Source organism: Cyprinus carpio, chromosome A7 (genome assembly GCF_018340385.1).
Source record: "Cyprinus carpio isolate SPL01 chromosome A7, ASM1834038v1, whole genome shotgun sequence".
In the NCBI taxonomy this organism is placed as follows: domain Eukaryota; kingdom Metazoa; phylum Chordata; class Actinopteri; order Cypriniformes; family Cyprinidae; genus Cyprinus; species Cyprinus carpio.
The window spans coordinates 19171045-19194233 of NC_056578.1; the positions used below are offsets into that span (position 1 = coordinate 19171045).

Sequence of the window (23189 nt, forward strand, 5' to 3'; positions counted from 1 at the left end):
TTTAAGAGACATTAAAGTTCTTAATCTTCATTTTAATGGCCATTTTCCTCTTGCGGATAAACTCTTGGATTTTACTTCTGTCTTTGAGAATATATTTTTGTCTTTTATGTTTAGAGAGTAAACAGTTAGAGCCATTTCTCTGTTAGGAAATGCTGGGCAGAAGATCTTTAAAAACAAACATTGCACTCTCTGTTCTCTCCCTCTCTTCATCCACTGAACTCTGTCTCTCTGAGTAAAGTTAGGCCAAAGCTCTTTGTCAGCATTTTACAGTTCTGTCTCTATATCGAAGAGAGAGCTGTTTTGGTCATTGGTTGCTCAGGATGTTCCCATGCACTCAAATAAAGACCACAACAATTGTACACTGACCCATAATGCATTCCAACCTATCAGCCATTGGCCTCAAGAAGCTTTCCAAAAAAGAAAAAAAGAGTTGGGTATGCATGAACAAGACCTTTTTTGTATCAGTTTCCTTTAAAGTCCAGTGAAGAAAGTATGTAGTGTATGCTGAACTTCCAATGAACTGATTTATTCATAATTACCATTAGAACCATTTTTGATAAACAGCATAATGGTAATATGAATATGCACTGATGCATAAATGGATTGATTCAACAAAGATGCAGAAAAGAGGAGAGAGGGAAGGAGATAATGTACATTAAAGCACAAGAAACTAAAAGCAATGTAGTCCATGTGTTATGTTTGTTGAGGTGGAAAATAATATTGCCTGCACAAATCAAACTTTTTCTTTTTCAAGAAAGTTTTATCAAAATCATTGGTGGTTATTTGTTTATTCTTTGCGAGTGGCAAACAACAAAGGCAGGAAATAATTCTGCTACACAATTCTCTGGAAATGACTTATACAAATGTTCAAATATGCATTTATTTTGAAAGGCAATACGTTTGACATTTGTGCTTTCAGAGTAAGGCTTTAACAAGATACTTAACTTCAAAGGTTTATTTCAGAGTGACCACAAAAGCCTGCAGCAGTGTTACATGGAAAGCAAAAATTGCATATATTTATTGCAAAACCAACAAAATCTGTTTCTTTAGTTGTAAACAGCTACAACATTTTAGTTCACAGTTCACTTCAGTTTCTCTTTCCAGACTTCATGATTATAGCCTAGTCACTGTGAATTTCTGTGTGCAAAATAAAAAAATGTATATTTAAGATAAGACGGATAAACTGGACAGGCTTATATTTCAAATCTATGTAAAAGAAGAAGGTCTGATGAAAATGAATTAGTCTTTGGAGTAACGTGTTGCTAATGGAACTAATGACTGTTAATGTTTCATGTCTATACGCTGCCTTCTCTCAAACAGGCTTCAGGTTCATATCATTAATTCAACCATTCAACCACACACACAAGTGTGCATCTCAGCCTGTCTGTTAGGCTTAGTGCTCTGCAAGCATTCCTCTATATCTCCGGCATGTTGTAATACTTAAGGGTACTGCTGGCTAAAATTTATACTCTAGTTAAAACTTCAGAGTTCACTCACTCCACTACAGGTCACAATATATGTGTGTATGTTTGAGAGAAACAGGCTGATTGCATTTCTCTTGTGACTTTGGTGGTAAAGATATGTAAAATCCCATGGATGTCTAATGCCATCTTGTCCACTGAGTTTAGCATGGAGCCATGGACAAAGATTAGATGGTCATATCTGTGAAATCTCGTCTTGTGAACCCTTTCTGTAAAATAAAAAAAGAGAAATTAGTAGCAATTCTAAATGAGTAGTATATAACTGGCTAAATATAAAAGATAGTAGTCATATAATGCTGAAATATATTGGTACATTGCATCAAGATGATGGAAAGTAAGTTACCCAAACTTTGTTCAAAATGGAATATCCTGCATTCCACTGTCACATTTCACATGGACCACTGATCTGACCAACACCATTTTGAACATCACAGACACGCAACAGACTTTAACTAGTCTTAGCCTTAAACAGCAAACACATGAACCACCCACAGTTCATTTACTGACCATCTGATGCAAACTACACCTAAAAATGGCAATTTTTGGTAAAGAATTTGTCACATATGAGTCAAACAGTCTCTTCCTGTGTAATTGGTCAATGTGACTAGGCTTTAACTATTTAATACAACAAAACCTTCAAATGACATGTCTGACAACAACCATAATACTTTTTTTGGGGAGAAAACCTTTGACTGAGTTTGTTAATAGTTACTTTTGTCATCAGTTTTTGGTAGTATGTTTAGAGTCCTGCTTGAGTAAATTCATTTTGTTGTAAACATCAGGGCTTCAAACAAAAAAATCGAACAAGGAGCCATTGGCTAAAAACTAAGGTGCCAAATAATTTTTTATTTAGGTGCCACAGAATATATATATATATATATATATATATATATATATATATATATATATATATATATATATATTATATATATATATATATATATATTTTAATTTATTTTATTATTATTATTATTATATTTTATGTTTTTACATTTTAAAATTTCAATCCAACTGTCATGTATTCATGTCTCATCTTTTCTCGACTTTATCAGCATTTTAATCCATCTTGTAGATGTCCTGGGAACTAAGGTTCACTTAAAGTGGGAACTAAATGTCTCTTCCAACTTGAAATATACAGTAACGCGTTGTTTATTACACAGAATCTGGACCAATATCTGGACCACAAGCATCACTTGGCCACCGAGTGTAGTTTGGGCTCCTCCTCAATGCATCCTGGAAATGTTGTCATATACTCTTAAAAATAAAGGTGCTTCACGATGCCATAGAAGAACCTTTTTTGTCTAAATGGTTTCATAAAGAACCTTTAACATCTGAAGAACCTTTACGTTTCACAAAAGGCTCTTTCTGGTGAAAACCAAAAATGGTTCTGTGAAGAACCTTCTAAACACCTTTATTTTTAAGAGTGTATGTCTTTCACACTTTCAGTCTGTTTTTCTTAATTAATAAAATGCAATTTTATAGGAGGAGTTGAATCATGAAGACAAGTTAAGTAAAAATATTTAAATGCAATAGCGCAAAAATATAGCAAAATGCTACTCTTTATAGTTATTTCTCTAGCTGACTGATGAGCTTATTGACACGGAATGGTTATTCTGAGGTAAATGTATATTATGTTGCAATGTTTTACAAGCTTTACAGTTTGAAACACTGAATGAGCTTTTACATGAGACATTTCAGTAAGTTATACTGTAGGCTCTATTATAAAACAGCCTACCTTCTGATGTTAATTCAAGTTTATTATGTACTCTAGTAGTAAAGAGAAAGATATAATGGGATTTACTTGCCGCATTAAAGTTCTCAGTTTAATTATACGTGAACATAACAATGTGATCGCAAAACAATCAGGAAAAAAGGCATTACATGCAAATTTTTAAGTTATAACATGTAAATACATAGGCCTAGTCGCCATTGGCGACCTCAGCAAAAACGTCACTCGCAATTTAATATTTTTGGTCACAAATGTGACCGTTTTAGTTGCAGTTTGGAGCCCTGAACATGCTCCAATATAATTAAAGACACAAGAAAAGAAAAGTAATTTAAACAGTAAAAACAGAAAAGACTCAGAAGAGTCATGTCTGGTAATCATTAATGGGTTGTAGGTAAATATTTTTCTAGCTCAGTTATATAACTGACTGAGAGAGCAGATATCACATAGGAGAGCATCTGGACAGCTTTACAGTATCCTAAACCGAGCTATTCACACACTAACTGGCTATTTTTATTGACTTGCCATAATAAAACAGTTGACCATTGGCCAAGCAGGCTGATACTTGTTAAGCAAATACACACAATACCCATCAATGCAAAGTCTGTATACACAAAGGTATCCATTTTCATATCAAATTACAGAGAAGAGGCTTTTGGCACACGCCCACTACTTGCGGCTCTGAACAGTTACACATTCATATGTGCTTTTCAGGCTGGGTTTTACACTGAGACTCACCTGTTTGTAATCTTTGTGAAGTTTGGTGTACTGAAACATGTTGGACAGAACGGTGGAGGCGGCCCTAGCGGCTTTCAGCTTCCCAGGACTGAGACAGAATAAGAAGGGAGAAACATGAGAAGCAATGCTGGGACATTGTGCTCTTGATTAAACAGCTAAATAATGCAACAGCATGTAGTCTATATTACACCAGTATAGTGCTACGAGCGATGGTAGGTGAGGTCCAAGATAAATAAATCATTTAGAGTATGATTTGTGGCTGAAAATTTCAAGAAACCTTGCTGATTTCTTATCATATCAGTTGGGTCAAAGCTGAACTTCAAAGAAATGATACTTTCTCACTTCAGGTTTAAAGTATACAGGGCTGTAAGCACCATAAACGTTGGGGGACCACCATAAAAGATGCAATACTCAGAATACTGGACAATAGATATTGGTTTTTAAAAGCCAACACTCGCACCTCCAATCTTATCCAATCCATTCAATGCATTTACTGTCATGATCAATTCAATCCTCCCATGCTGAATAAACATATTTTTTATTATTTTACCTGTTGTCATGAGATGTTTTAATGCTGACCAGCTTGGGTAGTCCATCAAAGTAAGTGATGTCTCTCGCAGCTAGAGAGCTTCCTGTAACCAGGCTGTTGAGAACCCCGCAGATGTTGACCACCACGTCACTAGAAGGTTCTTTCTGATGTCCATCACTGGGGAGTTTGTTCACCAGAATATTCACCACTTTGGTAGCTATGAATAGGAAGCAATAACAAATATAGCTGGAGTTACACAAACAAAAAGAGTGAATGATATGTGTGTAATGTGACGAAGGAGGCGGCGTGTGGCCCAGCGGGGTTGGATTATAGTGAAGCAGAGAACTGAGGTCAGGGTGGGGAGAAATGGGCGGCAGCAGATTCTGGGAATGACACAAGTATGAGTCTGACGGGAGCTGAAAATAATGTGTGGGAGTAAAAACAATGTTTAAGAATTCCGTTTAATGCTATGTGGGCGAACGGTGCACTCTGGGAAGTGAAATTAAAAATACAGATTGTCGGAGGGGGTTTTTCATAGTTATCGTCTTGCGCAAATCTTGATATAGGTTTTCACTGATCTAGACATTTTCTTTGCCAGAATGTTGAAATCTTGGCTGGGGCGTTTTACACATTAAGATGTAATTAAAGACAGAGAGCTGGAGCAGAAAGTCATTCACTAACCCATATCAGCTTTGTTTTTGCAGTGTCGGGAGAGGTTCCTCAGCAGACCCGTGAGAGAACGGAGCTCGGCATCTGTGGGGCTTCGCAGCAGGTCAAGAATCACCGGCAACATCCGCTCCTGCTCCAGCGCCACACGACTCAACACAGAGGCCCACTAAGAAAGAACAAAGGAAGATGGGAGACAGAGAGCAATCAGTTTTACAGTCTGCCAGATAAAACAAAAAGACACATGCACTCTTAAAAATAACGGTTCCAGATGGGGGATTTTACAGAGATGCCACTGAATAACCTTTATTTTTAAGCGTAGGAGAACAGCGAGAAATGGGATGGAAAAATAAAGATGGAGAATAAGTAGGAGAGTTTAAGAACACGCTGAAGCACTAAAAGAGATAAATAATAGAGATATAAGTGACACATTCAGCTTCTATTAAGATTGCGTTACATATGATTGTGTTGCACAAATTAGTTCAGTGTCAAATCTGGTATCTCACCCTGCTGTCACCCGCTGTGATGTTCTGCAGGGCTCCCGCCGCTCCCTCACGTGTGGCTGCGTTTGTTTCGGTGTTCTGCAGGATTCGGTTGTACAGAGCGACTATCTGAGGGTGCCACAGCCACTCTGCTCCTTTCGGGACTCGTGCCACTTCAGAGAAGGTGGTCAGGTCTTGATTCCTCTGATGGGACACATCAGAAACTCATTAATGACAGACTGCAGATATGAAGTATAATACCTCTGTCTGTTGCACTGGAGAGATAATTCAACTACTCTTCAAAGGTTTGGGGTCAGTAAGATATTTTTTGAAAGAAATTAAGGATTTATTTTAGCAAGGACACATGAAATTGATCAAAAGTGACAGTAAAGCATTTACAGTGTTGCAAAAAAATGTTAAATAAAGTTTCAAATAAATGCTGCTCTTTTAAAAAAAAAAAATTCATCCACAAAATTTGAAAAAAAAAAAAAAACACTTATCATTTCCACCAAAATATTAAGCAGCACAACTTTTTTCAATATTTATAATAATATAATATGACAATAAGAAATGATATAATGATTTCTGGAAGATAATGTGATATTGAAGAATGAGGTAATGGCTGTTGTGGTCCAGGGTCACATATGTGAAGGGAGAGTAAGTTAATAATATTGCGAATACATTAAATTTGATGTTGATGTGATAGCAGATTGTGGGTGAGTGACTGACATCTTTTTCTTTCTTGCTCTGTGGTGTGAAGCAGCCGATGGGGTCGTTGTGCCGTTTGTCTTGTGCTCGAGTGGGTCCTTCCAAACGCATCTGAACTGAAGTAGGGATCTCAGAGTACAGCTGGTACGACAGGTTCCGCAGGACACACACACAGTTTTCTACACCCTAGAGGCACAGAATTACAGAATGAGGATTTCAAAGGCTTTTGCAACTGATGTTCTTGATTTTATATAGTTTCAATAACAATTGTTTTCTAATTGCCATGTGAGAACTACTGTAGATCTAAAATGGTTTTCAACTGGCAAGGACACACTTTGTGCACTGGCTCAAGGCTAGCATATTAGCAAGCACAACATTTGAATGTCAATTCTCCGGTCTGACCTTGTCCTCTCCTTTTCCCTCCAGTAAGGAGTTTTCAATGTATCCAACCAGAGAGTCTACCAGCCCTCGGGTTTCCCGCATCTGCTGCCTGGTTCTTTCATTCACTGAGCTCAGGTTCTCAGTGCATATAAAGGGATGTTGTTAACATATCACAATGTTGTTGTGTTTTCATGCATTTGTAGATATATTTATAGGAGGTTAATCTTTATTGTGTCTATAAATCTTTCCAGCGGGAAATCTGATACGTTGTATACTCTTTGTATGGCATCTTTTACAAACTTGTAATTTACAAAACATTAATAATAAACATAATAATAAACATCAATAAACATCAGCCACAATAACAGACTGAAATATATATATTATGAAATATACAATTTATAATTGTATATAATGTGATTTTTTTTAATGAAGCACTCATTATGGATGCATTTTATGTTCCCACAATTTAAATATCTGGGGCTTTTTGTTAAATTAGTTTTCAATTTTGACCATGCTGTGCATGCATAGAACGTAAATGCATTTTAATGCATGCATGTATTATTTGTGAGGTGTGTACCTGAGGCAGCCTGTGGTGTTGTAGAAAATATCAACCTCAGACGCGCTCTGTTGAATGACACCAGCATCTCCTCCTCCAGACAGAGGCACCAGCACTCTCTCCGTCAGCTCAGACAAACTCTCCCTGGCCAGCCTCTCCTTCAAACTGTCTTTAGAAGACAGGTTCCACAAAATGCCTACAGAGACAAAAAGAGAAAGAGAGAGAAATTTGTCAAAGACACTTATAAATTGTTGTCCACATTAATGAGTTTAGCTTTTTGCTTATTAATATAATATATATGTGTAACAACTATGACATTTTAGTTATATCATATATCTTAGTTTTTTTTCCACTGCAGCATACTTTTTATGAACTTATGTGTTGCATCCCAAAAATGACTTTAATCCAATTTCACCACCTAAACAATGTGGTTTGTAAAAAAAAAAAAAAATTCAGATTAAATAATGCAATTATAAAACTAAATGGATTTATGTCATTTAATTATGAAAATAACTGATGAACTGTCATTGCAGGGATGAATATTTTAAACATATGACTGCCCAGCCACGGTAAAGTAGTAATCAAGCATTAAAATTAAAATGCTGCAAAAAGTGCATAATTGAGAACTACTACACATATTATAAGCAGTAATCTAGTAGTAATATCTATATTAATCAAGAATAATATGTTAATGTGTGATTAATATGCATAAAAATGATTTTAAAAACAACAGCACTTTTTTACATTCATAGTCAAAGTTCTCAAAGGTATGGGGATGTTTACTACACAGAGCACTAAGCTGCTAGTGTCTTGTGAGGTTTTGAAGCCAACACAGTTAAGTGTACAAGTCATATAATGTTACTAAGAGACCTGGCAACCCTTAGTCCAGCAGAAAGAATGTCAAGGATTGTTTACTAAGTGAGTGTGGGTGCGTGAGGGTGGGGGTGATAGTAGAGCTCACAAAGCACAAAGGCCTCTGGGAGTCTACTTCCCACTGCATCTGAGACTTGGAGGGATTCCAGGAAACAGCCAGACCATTTTTTTCTTTTCAGTTCTCTCTTTGTTTCCCCAAATACACTTGTTCACTGTTCCACTTAGCTCTCCTCCTGTCTGCGCTGACAATTCTGCTTGGCACCTAAAAATCACCCGACTGATGCAGGTGGAATTTCTGGACTGAATCAATACTGATGTATATACTTGACTTCTAGCTAAAACATGCATGCCACTTTGTTTTTGCAAGGTGAAGTTCACAGTCCAAAAATTTGCCTTGCTCTGAAAAACAAAACTCACTCAAACATACCTGTGATATTTTTGCGTAGTTCATCATCAGGTTCTCTTAAAGCACCAATTAGTTTGCTAATTCCACCAGCTTCAATAAGTGCTGTCTTGTTGTCCATATTCTCGTAGATGAGGTTGCGTGTAGCACCTGTCGCATAGCGCTGAACCTCTTGGTTCTCACTGCTAAACAGCTGTACTAATGCTGAGATGCCCTTCAAACTGCGCACCTGTGCATCAAGAAAAACATCTAGTTTAGCTCTGTGCGAAATATCCTGATTCCTAAGTGATCCTATGTCTCTGAATCCCATTTTTGTGTTCTCTTGAACACCTTTTCAGCCCAACATGGCAACCTGCTCAGACATCTGTCTGTGTTTTGGCATTATGTGCTCTCAGGCATAATGTTCTGCCCCCTGAGGTCCAGGATCAAGATTATGTGCAAGGTGAATTTATTCTCTCCATCTGGCTTGAGTATAACATAACAATAGAGACGAAAATGCAGCTTAGCCTTGAGCTTTACCATGCTCCGTTAATTATGCAAATATATATTTTGCTGACAACTACATTTTTTTTAAACAAACTTCACATGATTTGCTTTTTGTTGTAGCGTTGTCTATTTGACTTACCTTGAACATGGTTTATTTTTATAGACTTTAAAAGGAATTTTGGTCATTTTGTCTAATCGACCTCTCAACAGATAAATCAACCAACCCCTCGAGGAGGATTCATTCTGCACTATTTTTTTTGCACAGTTGGTTTGGTTGCTGCTGCCTGTTTCTTCAGTGTCTCGGGCCATGAGCTTTGAAAGTGTGAAGTTCATAAGAGTTCAACTTTTTAAAATACGTCACTAGGCCCGGCATTCTGTTCCTGTCGGATGCACTTCATCTAGCTGCTTTTGAAAGGAAGAACACATCCTGTGTCTACACCCTCTAATCCTGTCCAAACAGAGCTTTGTTGCTGCCCTGGACTTAAAGCCACTATATACTAAAGCATAGGATGGACCTCAAGGTAACTGAAAAAAAAAATGACACTGTAATCAATCACAACGTTAAATAATATGATCTCATTTTGTTGTTGATTTCAACTGAAATGTGAAATGTTTTGAAGTAAAAAATTAAATCAAATATTAGTGGTTATTTGGAAAAATCATAACATTATTGGATATCTTTCACAAGGGCATTAATAAGTGCATGAGGTTCACTGACTAGCGTGAAATATATAGTTAAAACTGGATCTCTGTTCTCATTTCCTTAGTTCTGTCATAGTACAGTATTTGTTATTTCCATAGTGTCTTTTGTTTCAAATGTATATTTCTGATCTAGTAAATATATAATTCTATACTTTTACCATGGTCTTGGCATCATTGCTGTGGTAACACTGATGCTGTATGTAGGCTGCTCCCAACATCTGCATAGCAACATCAGTGGAAGAGAGATAACTGACTGCTGTAGTCATGTCCAGGTTATGGATTCTGTTCATTCACACAAACAAAATGGAAAGTGTTACAAAATATATTCTAAAAATATAACATACTTAAAGTATATATTTTTTAAATTATATTTAATTTGTGAGCAAAATTCAATATGATTACCCATCAAAATGTTTAGGGAAAGTCAGAGTAAGATTTTTCATTTTTAAATAAATTAATACTTTTATCCAGCAAGGATATATTAAATTGACTGACAGTAAAGACTTTTTGATTGTTACATATTTCTACTTCAAATAAATGCTGCTCTTTTTTAACTTTCTATTCATCAGAGAATCCTGAAAAAAATATTTCACAGGTTCCACAAAAAACGATATATAATATAATATTCTAATAATGTTTATTGAGGAGCAAATCAGCATATTGGAGTTATTTCTGAAGGATCGTGTGACACTGAGGACTGGAGTAATGGCTGCTGAAGTTCTGAAGTTTCAGCTTTGCCTTCACAAATATTAAAATATACTAAAACAGAAAACAGTAATTTTAAAATATAATAATATTTTACAATATAACTGTTTTTAGTTTTTTAGTGTTTAAAGCAAAAGTTCTCATCATGTACATTGCATTGTATGAATGCTTCCATGTTGAATACCTATAGGCTTGAATTTTGTATCTATGGCATGAGAACATGACTAAATGGAATCAGTTTCAAATGACTGCGGCAAAGAACTGATCAACTGAAAGATAATTTTACATTACCCGCCAAGAGCATCTGCGGTTCCATCGGCCAATCCGTCATAAACATCCACACCACGACCGACACTCTTTATACTATGCACAGACCCCGCTCTCTTCATGGTGCCCTGGTAATGCCCAGCACCCATCATATTGGTGCCCCCAGTGGACATCTGCTGGCACTGCACTGAGCTGCTGCTCTGCTTTTGCTGCTGTTGCTGCGGCACCTGACGATTATTTATGCGGCTGATGGTTCGGTGGGAAGGGCCTTTAAATGAATATTGATTAGCCAACTCTGCCTCCCTCCATCCTGTGCTGAAACCCTCACGTGCCAGGGTCCCACTAAGGGTGCGCTGACTTTGCATCACGTTGGGTGAAGAGCTGTGGCCATAGGACGCCATCCAGTTCCCCACAGGAGATGACTGCCGTTGCAACGTGAGCCCGGCCATCGCTGCTGCCTCCTGCTCAGTCCGACCCATTGTCCTTGATTCCGATGTTTGCATCTTGTTGTTAGAGCCACTCACATGTGCGTCATCATGGTACATGTACGGACGGGTCACTACGCCGGGCACAGGCACGCTATGACTGATTCTGTGCTGAGTGCCCATTTCTACTGCAGAGCGAGAGGAAAATTCTCCTGCGTACTGAGACAGTCGAGGCGTCTGAGTAAAAGGGAGTTATATGAATATCAGAATTATACATTGATTAAGCACATGCTAACTGCTCTTGCAGGCTCACTGCTATCACACAGAAGCGATAACTTGGCCTCCAGTCCACCATTTGGCTCATGAGGTTTTGGGTTAGGAATGTTTCAGCTGCACATTGGGCTCTGAGCTCAATTCCACAGCTTGCTAGTACTCCGCTTCTCTTTCTAAACATAGCTCCCACAGGAGAACGTAAAATACCACATCATTGTATTTGCAGGGTGCGGCCACACAGAGTGTCATTGTCAAGGGATTGTGGACTTTGCAATCAATCCAACAAATAACTATTCATGGATGGCTGCTCTGACCTGATTCTAATAGTGCTATTAGTGCAAAATAACATACGATTATAGAATTTAACTCCGTAGCTAACATCAATCGATTGAAATTAATAAGGCGATTCCTTTCTGTAAACAATTCGATTTCTGTCTGGGGTTTTAAAATTGGACCGGAAATTATACGGAAATGTTATCGCAGGGTCTATTGTAAAGCTTAATGCTTTACTAAAACAAGCTCAGTTAGCACTGGCTTCAAATAAATTATGCAATTGTAAATGTAGTGTATGTGGTCACACTTACCGCCATTGTTCTGTTGCCATGGTGGATAACAGACTTGGAACTGAATCCAGGGGTTTTGGTTTGGTATCTTACACTGGATGAGTGGCCGTCAAATTCTGAAAAAAAAAAAAAAATCTGTTTATGAGCATTTTTGTGACTAACTTATTGATATATTGTGTATATTCTTTGCATTACACCAAAAAATGAAAATTCTGTCATTGTTTGACTTTTCAAAAATGAGTTTCTTCTTCTGAGGAACAAAAATGTGACATTTTAATCAAAGTCTGGCAACACTTTATTTTAAGGACCAATTATTACCACTTATTAGCATGCATATTACTTTTGGCTGTTTAATAGTAAAGAGTATAAACAGAGATGGGCAGTATTTTAATTAAATGTATTCAAAATTTGTATTTAATTACTTTTGAGTATTTTTTTTTTTTTTTTTTTGCTGGACAAAAAAATCTGATGTAATTTGTAATTAAATACCCTAAATACTTTGTATTTGAAATACTTAAAATACTTAATCAAGTATGTCATTTTATTCTCAGATAATACAATAACTTTCTTCACCTGTTATTAGTGCTATATAGCTTATGACAGTTTTTGGCAAGATGCAAGCAAATCATATGACATCCTCTTGGACACATAGATGGAGTCTTAAATCACCCATGGTTGGTTCCAACTGGAAAAACAATGAAGGAAGCTGTTTTGGTGCTTAGAGCAATCTGGTTAAGGATGTACTAAAATACATACGATCAGATATTGCTCACTGAATGTCGTTACAGGACAGAAGAAAAGAGCAATTTGTAAATAGCTGTGCTGCTCTAGAACCCTTAGCTAAAGTTAGCTACTTGTTTCTACAGACACAATGAAATTTTTAAAGGGGCTATATGAAAGCATTTTCAAGTATTAATCAATTTTATTGCCAATGTGTGAACAGCATGTAACAAAAGATGAAATCTGTTGACTGATTTATGTGAAGGACTCTGTGGTTTTGCCGGGAAAATCCAAAGGAAACGATCATAATGGTGTAAATTTAATGAACCTCTTCTGTCGACATGATGTCGGTGAATCACGTTAACTCACTGTTTTGGCCGTCGCTCGCATAACTATGGAGCGTGTGCACGAGCAGTAAGTTGCTGGCTGCAGTTCACTTAACAGCCATCGGTGTCGCTAATAACAAGGTTTCTGAACTCTACAAAGAGCCACATTCAACAGCTAAATATCAGCAATTGTAGGAGTTAATCTTCATTGTTGACTGTGAAATTGCTTGAGCCATCCTCTTGAGTAGGACTAGGCAGATTGACAATATATATTGTTCTGTAGGACTGCTTAATTTTTGACGTGTTGGAGCGATGAAAACATGAATGAAAAAATAAAGCAGACATGCTTGATGGTATACATGTAAACACAGTTGGTTGTGTCTAAAGTGAAAATAAGAAATTCGAAGAAACTTGGATCAATATATTGGATCCATGTATGTGTCTTAAAGTGACAGTAGCCTAACATACCTGTTGCTGTCTATATTCTTAATTGTAATCAGACAATAAGACAAAGAGAAAATAACTCACTGCTCTTGACTGAATTACTTAAGTAGCTTTAACAATGATCTGTCTACATGTAATTCATAGAGTAAATGCAGTTTTATTTGACATTTGATTATTCAATTTCTGTTATTTCTTACTAAAATGTTACTGTTAAAAAACTTTACATGAATAACACAAAGTATCTTTATAAAATTATTTATTTAATTTATTCCTTTACTTAATTCTACTAGCCCTGTTGTTTGTTATTTTCATCTTTGTGCTTATTTTTATAAATAAAAATCAAATAAATTAAAAATAACTATACTGTGATACACATCATTATATGAAATAGACTGAGAAAGACTGTTTTTCATTACTAAGTTTTCTGTCAGTGGAAGGTCAGTTTTGTGTCTTCATTTAAGGTTTTAAAATACGAAGAATAAATTATTAAGCTGATGTAAATAGACTCCATCCTTGCTAATACTCAATAATATTTTAGTGTCTAGTGTTAGGGTTAAAGAATATGTTGTCTATAAGTTGTTCAAGGAGGGGAATGTGCTTCTCTTTCTCTTATGAGTGTATCTAACTCCACTCTTACTAAATGTGGTTTATTTTACTCTACTGTAATGGCATTGTCTCTTGCACTTCAAATATACTGTATGTGTATTTTTGTATTTTCAAATTCAAAAATGAAAAATTAATTGTATTTTAATTTAATGCATTTCTCACACCTGTATTTTTTGTGCCCATCTCTGCTAATAAAGCACATGTTAATGCCTTATTCTCCATGACCATATTTTAGATCCCTTAATCCGACCACAGACCTAAACTTACTATCTACCTTACTATCTATTAATAACCAGCAAATTAGGAGTTTATTGAGGGAAAACTCTTAATTAATAGTGAATATGTGTTCCCTATTCTAAAGTGTTAAACAGTCTCAACTGTTTTAGTTCACACAATGAAAATTGGTGTTGTTCAAAACAACATTTTACCCTACTGAGTATTATTAAATGGACCAAAAAACTAGTCATTTGTTCCACAGGGGAAAAAAAAAAGTTATGTGACTGAGTAGATGACAAATTTTACATTTAACTTTTGCCATTTCACTATTTAGATAACTGATTATTTTCAGAGAAGCAAGAACAATCCAGAACAATTTCTCTCCCAGCAGGTGGCTTTCATTTTGATGGGATTTCTTTCAAAGTATTACATTGATCAACAGTGACATAATACCCAGTGTGTCACCTGATCTTTGTTTGGCATTCTGCTCTCTGACTTTTTGCTAAAACTAATTTTAAGAGATCGGGTTTCTATCAGTGTTTGGCTTCTCTAACCAGTCTGATGCAAATAATGCTGATTAGTTGTTCACATCTATTAGATATGTGAAAGTACATTAGGTTTAAGTCTCCACAACATTCTAAAAGGAAGTTATTTCATGGGTGAGAGGGGAAGTCTGCTATAAAATCACACAGTAATGAAACAGAAGCAAAGGAGGATGACATCATAGGGTGGTCCTTTGTCTTATTTTCAAAGTTTTGGAGGTATTTCATTGCTCTGTCCTATTCTTTACTGTTTTACTCACTGTCTTTTCTCTTTCTTTCATCTGTACACTGACTTTTGTGGACAAACAAAAAAGCAATTTGAGGGGTTTTATATATAAAATAAAAACTTATAGCACTGGGACATTTAAGAAACACAAACTGCCTACATTCAACAAACCAATGTGAGCCAGCTATCCATCATAGTACCACTGGATGTAAGAAAAAGCAACAAGCCTAGGCTGGGTTGAGAAAAGTAAAATCGGTTCAGTCTTTGCAATGATTTCCAGTGAAAGAGAAGCTCAACCATATATTGCTCCTCTCAGAGGAGAGATGAATTTCAGCTAGAGCGCCACATAAATTTGACGTTGCACAATAGGTGAAAGAGCAGATTGACTTTGGCACATCTTAAGAATGTTTATCTGAAGAAACAAAAGAAAAATACTGAACTCATTGGGTTTGAGAGTGTTAACCATCTATCTCAATATTTTATTAGTTTCTGCAACCTAATTAAAACATTATGAATGGCTAATTATATGTGCTTCCTAAGAAGAGCTATCATTTTAGCAATAGTAATGTTGAAAATCGTGTGATAATGGTTTGATAATAAGCAAAATGTTGACATTTGACAGAAATTATTAATAAGAATTGTTCTAGACCAAAGACTCTCTTTAACATTATTAATGCTACTCTCAACCCGTCGGCCTGTCTTTTTTCTAGGGTTTCGTCTCCATCATGTGAAGAATTTGTATTATTTTTTGATAGTAAATTTAGGTATCTATGGCTGGGGATAACTCCCTCATCTTTAAATCCTTCTAATCCCTCCATCGCCACTACCATTTTTAGTCAGTGTAAACTAGTCCAGATGTGCTGGAAATAGTTAAGCATCTTAAGCCTTCGGGCTCGTCTTTGAATATTTTCTCCCCTTTTTTATTTAAAGCAAGTATTTATTGACGTTGCTCCATATCTTTTGATAATCATTAATCGCAGTTTCAAATCTGGCATTATGCCTGACTTGCATGCAGTGGTATATCCACTGCTTAAAAAACTGAATCTGGACTAATCAGTTTTAACAAACTTAAGGCCCATTTTTAATCTGCCTTTTATAGCCAAGATTCTGGAAAAAATTTTTTCACAGTTACAAAGTTTTTTAGCTGATAATTCAATGTTCGAAACATTTCAGTCAGGTTTTCCCAAATGCCATTCTACCGAGACTGCACTTTTGAAGGTTATTAATGATATTTTAATATCATGTGATTCGGGTGATTTTGCAGTCCTTGTGCTCTTAGATTTGGTGGCCGCTTTCGATACAGTCGATCATGCTGTTATCATTGATCGTTTAGAACATTGTGTTGGTTTAAGACGTGTCGCTCTAGATTGGTTTAAATCATATTTAGCAAATAGGAGTTTTTCAGTCAAGATAGGTGAACATTACTCGAGTATTGATTTTTTTGCCCTGTGAGGTTCCTCAGGGTTCTATTTTGGCTCCTTTGCTTTTTTCTCTCTATATGCTCGATTTTTAGAAAACATGGTTTGTCATTTCACTGTTATGTGGATGACACCCAGGTTTATTTGCCTGTCAAATGCAATTCTGTGGGTCTTGAGTTTCTTATGGCATGTTTGGCAGATGTAAAGGCTTGGCTTTACTTAAATTTTTTAATCTTCAATGAAAAGAAAACTGAAATAAAATTTTCAAATTCCCCAAAACTGGATTTGGGTGGGATGTGTCTGTGTTTGAAATTATGGGTAAAAATCCTTGGTTTCATTTTTGATGATGGTTTAAAATTTGGCCGTCAAATAAATTCATTTGTCAAAGCTAAGCCTTTTCTTTCTTTTAAAGATTTTGAAAAAGTAATTCACGTTTTTATTTAATCTAGGCTGGACTACTGTAACTCACTTTATTTTGGTATTAGCCAGACAGCTTTATCGCATTTGCAGGTTGTTCAAAATGCTTCGGCTCAACTCTTGTGTGGGGTTAAAAAGAGGGAGCATATTACTTCTATTTTACGCTCACTACGTTGGTTGCCTGTTTGTTTTAGAGTGGATTTTAAAAATTTGCTCCTCGTTTATAAATCTCTAAATGGGTTGGGCCCTTCCTATCTCTGTGAGTTATTGACTGAGTATCAACCCACTAGATCCCTTCAGTCTTCCAACCAGGATCTATTGTTTACACCTAAGTCGAGGCTTAAGTGCAGGGGAGATTGTGCTTTCTGTATTGCTGCCCCCAGGCTTTGGAACGCCTTGCCACTATCCATTAGACAAGCCTCTTCTCTTAATATTTTTAAGTCCAGGCTAAGGACATTTTTATTTTCTAAAGTGTATGGCTAATGGGATATTTGTACGATTTAATTATTTTTCTGTTTGTTTGTTGTGTGTTTTTCTGTTTTTAATGACCTACTGGTAAACACATTGGTTGACGGAAGTTGTAATTAATTGTGCTATATAAATAAATTGTCATTGTCATAATGCAGTCTTCAAAATGTTAAAAAATCTTCATTACCTTCATCATCACACCCTCGTCCTCAAATTGTCTTAAAGGGGTCATATGATGCGATTTCAATTTTTCCTTTCTCTTTGGAGTGTTACAAGCTCTTGGTGCATAAAGAAGATCTGTAGTTGCAGTTGCAAAGACTAAAGTCTCAAATCCAAAGAGATATTCTTTATAAAAAGTTAAAAGTCAACCACGCCTACCTAAAACGGCTCATTCTAACACGCCCCCACATCTCTATATCACAATGTGGGAAGATTTGCATAACGCCACCCAAATGTTCACACAAAGAATGAAGGCTTAACCTTTGATTCTTGCTGTTGCCGTCGGCGCCATGTCGTGGCGATGCTGTGTGTTTCGTTGTGAAAGCGAAGATACTTTGTTTTGCCTTCCAAAAGAGGACACAACTAGAAATCAGTGGTTAATTTGTATCTACAACACTGTTCTGGAACAGTTCAACCCAAATATTCAGATGTGTGCAGCACATTTTGCGGAGGACAAGGACTGTTTTCTGTGGGAGTAGCCTACAATGCCATTGTCTGTTTCTATAAAGTGGGGTAATTCCAACTTTGCAAGGACAGGCTGGCGCTTCTGACTCACAGTCTATAAGTAAGTTTTTTATATTTAAAGAATTTCCCACTGATAATGCAAACGCAAGTTTTGAGCAGTGTAGAGTAGCGCTTGTTGTTTGTCGTTTCTCCGATCACAAATGCAGACATGGTTTTATGTTTACGCGGCACGCTATGCAACGCAATGCGTAAAAAGATTGTATAAGTCCTTATAATCAGTAATTATGTCCCCACTGGATGCAACAAATGCCTCGTTTATAATGTGTTTTATTGTTTTTTTCTTGTCGTGCTGGGACACACAGCATCACAGTATGGTAAGGGGCGTAAGATTTCCGTCACACATTTGAGGTATTCAGCCAATCACAACTCACAGGTTAGCTGGCCAATCAGCATACAACTCGCTTTTCAGACCAATGAGCTTTGTAAAAATCGATGCGTTTTAGAAAGCCAGGAACAATAATGTATATTATGTGAAAATAACGTGTTTTTTTAACCTTAAACCACATAAACACATTGCATTACACCAAATACACAAAATAATGTTCTTTTTAGCAACGTCATATGACCCCTTTAATCATAAAACACAACTTTTTAGACCAGAGTTTCTAAGCTGTGTGTAGGAAGTCTGACAGGAAGCCTAAAGGTCCAAATTAAAGTCAAGGCAAGAATGTTTGAAGGTTCAAGGTCTGACCACAACAGTCTTTATTTTGATTAACTCTAACTAAAGTTTTTAAAATCAGCATTTTCTTGACCTTTGAAGTGCACTGTAATAAGATGGTTCCCTAGAAGTCATCAGATGCAGAAGTTTATTAAATGCTATACTCCTTTAGACTGGGCTGGAGGAGTGTTTAGGGGAAGATTACTTCTAAAATTGAAACATCTGTTTTGTTTTGCCCTGGTATGACTTGTGTGTCTTTGCTTATCTCCTGTTTTTCAGTGAGTTAAGAGTACAGTACATACCAACACCTTAACTAATTAAATAAATAACATAATATAACTGTTATAGACAAACTGTATTGATAGATACTACAACGATGGAGATGATTTTAAATACATATATTATTAGACTATAGATTTTTTTCAAATATGTTTTCTACAAAACAATTGTGAAATGTAAAAATGAAAAATTATTACATAAAAAAATTTCATGACAATTACAAAAAGCATGGCAAATCTGTTCAATGACCACATGAGTCATGTGGCTGGTCATTCTAAAATGTTCCATTACAAACCCATGTACAATAACAACATTAAAAAGTTGTTGCTGCTGGTATTGACAGAGAGATGGGAGCTGTTTATTTCACACGCTCGATAAATTACCAGAATGAGTCTCAGGATGATTAAAACCCATGCAATCCCTACATCCCCAGGGAACTTGGTTAGAAAATCTGAGTAACAGAGCATAAATCTTGATGACAATTAAATAGCATGTACTATACACCATATTTTTAGGATAATTGCAAAGAAGCAGTTGGCTGTTACATGCGAATGAATGCACCATCAAAGCAAGACAACTGTTTTATTCAGGGTTATTCTTTTCTAAAATTATTTAACATCACACATCCTCCCATTCAAGTCTCCCATAAGCTAAAATAGAACTGGGCCACTGATAAAACACTCTGAATCAAATGTCAGGAAACTCTTTAGCAAAGGACATGGAGGTGTGACCAAGTATGTGTCACAGACCAGGTCAAACTGAGCTCATGTGAGCTGACTACAAAAAAAAAATAAAAAATTTAAAACCCACCAACAACAAAAAAACCTTCATCTTGCATGCAAAAATTACTACAAAACTATAACTAATATATATATATATATATATATATATATATATATATATATATATATATATATATATATATATATATATATATATTGACTTATTCTTCTGTATATTTTCTATAGAAAGCTGTATTTGAAAAAAAAAAATCATATAATAAAAAAAAAATTTCTGAAACATTATATATAAACGGCTAGGTCATTTCTTTTTAAAAGGTCATGTCCAAACTGGTGCTCTAACATAGGCCAGATGCAGTTCTCCAAGTCACTTATTGTGATTAGGCTCAACAATAGGGTCAATGGTTAAATGCCTAACATTCCTCTCTCTAACAGGCATCCCAAAAGCTATAGTTCCTGCCAGATTTTTCAAGTGCTACTGGGATCATTTATATTAACTTTAGTGAAATATTAAGAAAGAAATGGACTTTGCTAACTTTCATGAGATCTTTATACAACTAGATGTATGATGCTATACTACTAGCTACGTTTCTCAGGTTCCTATTCCTGTTAATTTGTGATTTTTAATATAATGTTTGACTTAAGTGCTTCTGTCAAGCATTAGTAAAGTTGTATTTCAGCCACCTTCTTGACAAGAGAAAGCTGTATTTATACAGGGCAGTGGGGATGGGGTGCTGGGGAGGTGAGGTTTGCCCTAATTTCTACCTGCCTTTCTAAGCCAGAGAAGAAAGTGATACCTTTCCCACGGGTTATCTCCTCCTCCTCCTCCTCCTCCACAAACATCCACACACACACTGCTCACAATGGCTTACATCTCTAAAACACATGTGCTGAGTGATCCATTTTAAACATTTGCATTTGAAAGCATCTATACTGTATATCTTGTCAAGGTTTCATTATAGAACAATGGGCCAGTTTTCCATTCATACGAACTTATGTAACGTCCACAAGTTTAATTTCATACTTATGAGAGCCAACATGATTGTCCAGTTTTCAGGAAAATGTCAGGATATAAGCTGTTCCAAATTACAGTGTCCTGTTTTAGGGGGTTCCCAGCAGCAGAATCCAACCAAATGAAAACAAAACCACTTGACCATTTGAACACACACACAAGTCTTTTTTTTTTTTGTCTCTTATTAACAAAGCAACACAACAGTCATGCTGGAAAACCAGTGTGCGCCTGTAAATGCAATGACTGTAACCAAAACATGAAGACCAAACAGATATTTGCATTCTGATGCTAAACAAATCCTACCAGTGTCACCAAAAGTCCACGCAGAGCTATTGTGTTCACAATCTCAGTTACTGTAGGAATGTTCTGCTTATACATTTGACAAATTGCTTACTTAAACTTAACAATATATAATAGAATTAGACATATTAGAGTGTTCATTTTATTGTGTATTTAAATATCTATTCATCTGATAAGCCTTGACTTTCTATTTCTATAAAAATTTGGCTTTCTATACATTTCTATATAAAAAAATAACATTTGAAAACAAAAAATAGGAAGAAAAAAAGTCAACAAAAAAAGTTTACATTTATTTACTCTGTTTATAAAAACTGCTTATTTAATTGCTTATTTAAACAATTTGCTATTTATAACCATTTAAGGGGAATGGGGGAAAAATTATCTTAACATTAAAATGTTGTATATTCTAGTTTACTATGTAACCTGAAATAGGTCTATTTGTCAAATTGTGCATTGTAATTTACTTAAAGTTTAAAAAGTTTATTAAAAATATATTTGCACATTCTAGGAAAGCGTATACATGGCGTCAGTTTTTTTTCCTCACTTTTTCTTTTTTTTTTCACTTAAAGAACACGGGATCCGTGCTCTTTAACGGTTCATCAACAGCTTCGACTCACCTGTGGAGGCGTTGAGTCGGGATGAGGAGGAGGATTTCTCCGCCATGCGCTGCTGGACCTGCTGCTGGACGCGTCTGGCTTTAGATAGCTGATCCCTCCTGGGCTGGTCATCGGTCGGGATCGCATATGTGGTGACCGAGGTGCTGGGCTGTAAGGCGGAAAAGAACAGGCCCTCAGTGGCCACAACAGCACTCATTATGAAGTCTGAAAACTCGCTCCAATAATTACACAATCCAAACTTTTTTTTTCTGCGCGTCGAAAAAGATTATCCGAAATCCGTGTTCCGATGGAAACTCGGTTTTTCCCCCTCGAATGCTCTTCTGAAAGAATCCCAGTATTAACTGAAAGTAATTTTGCCCGCAGCGCAGGTCAAATGAGCAGCGCCGCGTACACTTGATCTGTCCAGCTCTACGTAGACAGCTGTGCGCTACTGTCGTCAAGAGATACAGAGATTGTGTAGCCGGGGCGGGGCTCTCTCCTTCACTATGCTCTCAGCACTGAGATATGCATTTATCAGCCCCAGTTTAGAGTTACAGTGGTTATATGAGCTCTGCTGTGCAGATTGGGTCTGCCTGCTGTGAACAACTATCTACTTTGCTTTGTCATCCCCTCACCTAAAAGTATCATGGTATTACCCTGTTTTTGACATCATACCATTTTCTCTGAGTGAATGATGTTTGAATATGCTAAATGATATATATCAAAGTTTTATGGTATTACCATGGTTTTGTAATGGTACATATTTGATGTGGGACATTATAATTCTCTCTGTGCAAACTTTAATTGGTATTTGAATATGGTAAACATTCAGGACCTTGGCCTATATTTTAAACTACCATGGTTTTACCATCTAATAACATAATGGTAGGCTACTATGGTAGTTTTTTGTAATGGTTATGCATAGTTGAATTCCTTTTCTTTCTTTCTTTATTTCTTTCTCTCTCTATTAAATTCTGTGTATATATACATATATATAATTTTGTATATATATAAAAGTTGTAACTAATAAAATGTAAATGTTTTAAAATTCGCCAAGTTCTTTCATCGTAGCATGAAAGCTTTTTCCAATATAATTTACTTACAAAAAAGTACAATGCCATTACCATGAGATACATATTTTTATTTTTTTTTTGTAAGGAATCTAAATATATTTTCTGAATATAGAAATTAAGCAGCTGAAAAACATGACAGAAAGAATTACTCACCACTAGTGTGGAAGACCTCTGTTTCATTGTTTGATATGTTCCTTGTTTATTTTTCCTTTGTTGGGTTTCGAGAATAAGGCCTCACAACATCCTTTTAGAAGCCCCTCTTGCTCGTCTGTCTTTCTACTCTTGTCTTTAACTATTCTGTTTAAAGAGGAGTAACTTAAAATGTCTGTTACCCACCCAAATACTTACATTGCATCATCTCTCCTCCCAGGAACTTTAGTTAATCCTAAAAAAAAGATAGGAAGGAAAATGAAGGGTTCCAAAAATCCCACTTTGAA

General features: G+C 36.0%; 1 protein-coding gene across 2 annotated transcripts; it reads right to left on the bottom strand.

The window, feature by feature from the left end:
- Positions 1-769: 769 nt before the first annotated feature.
- Positions 770-23069, bottom strand: LOC109078328 (plakophilin-3-like). Of its 2 annotated transcripts, XM_042760148.1 has the most exons (14): positions 22906-23069; positions 21701-21848; positions 11989-12083; positions 10731-11368; positions 9893-10016; positions 8571-8775; positions 7292-7466; positions 6733-6850; positions 6352-6516; positions 5647-5826; positions 5156-5309; positions 4496-4691; positions 3946-4033; positions 770-1690 (listed from the first exon to the last, which is right to left on the bottom strand). In XM_042760148.1, the coding sequence occupies exons 1-14, from the start codon at positions 22930-22932 to the stop codon at positions 1649-1651; spliced, it is 2355 nt and encodes a 784-aa protein (XP_042616082.1). In that variant the 5' UTR covers positions 22933-23069; the 3' UTR covers positions 770-1648. The 2 variants fall into 2 exon arrangements, with proteins under 2 accessions (XP_042616082.1, XP_042616081.1); XM_042760147.1 differs by lacking the exon at positions 22906-23069 and having other exon boundaries at positions 21701-22189.
- Between the last annotated feature and the right edge of the window lie 120 nt (positions 23070-23189).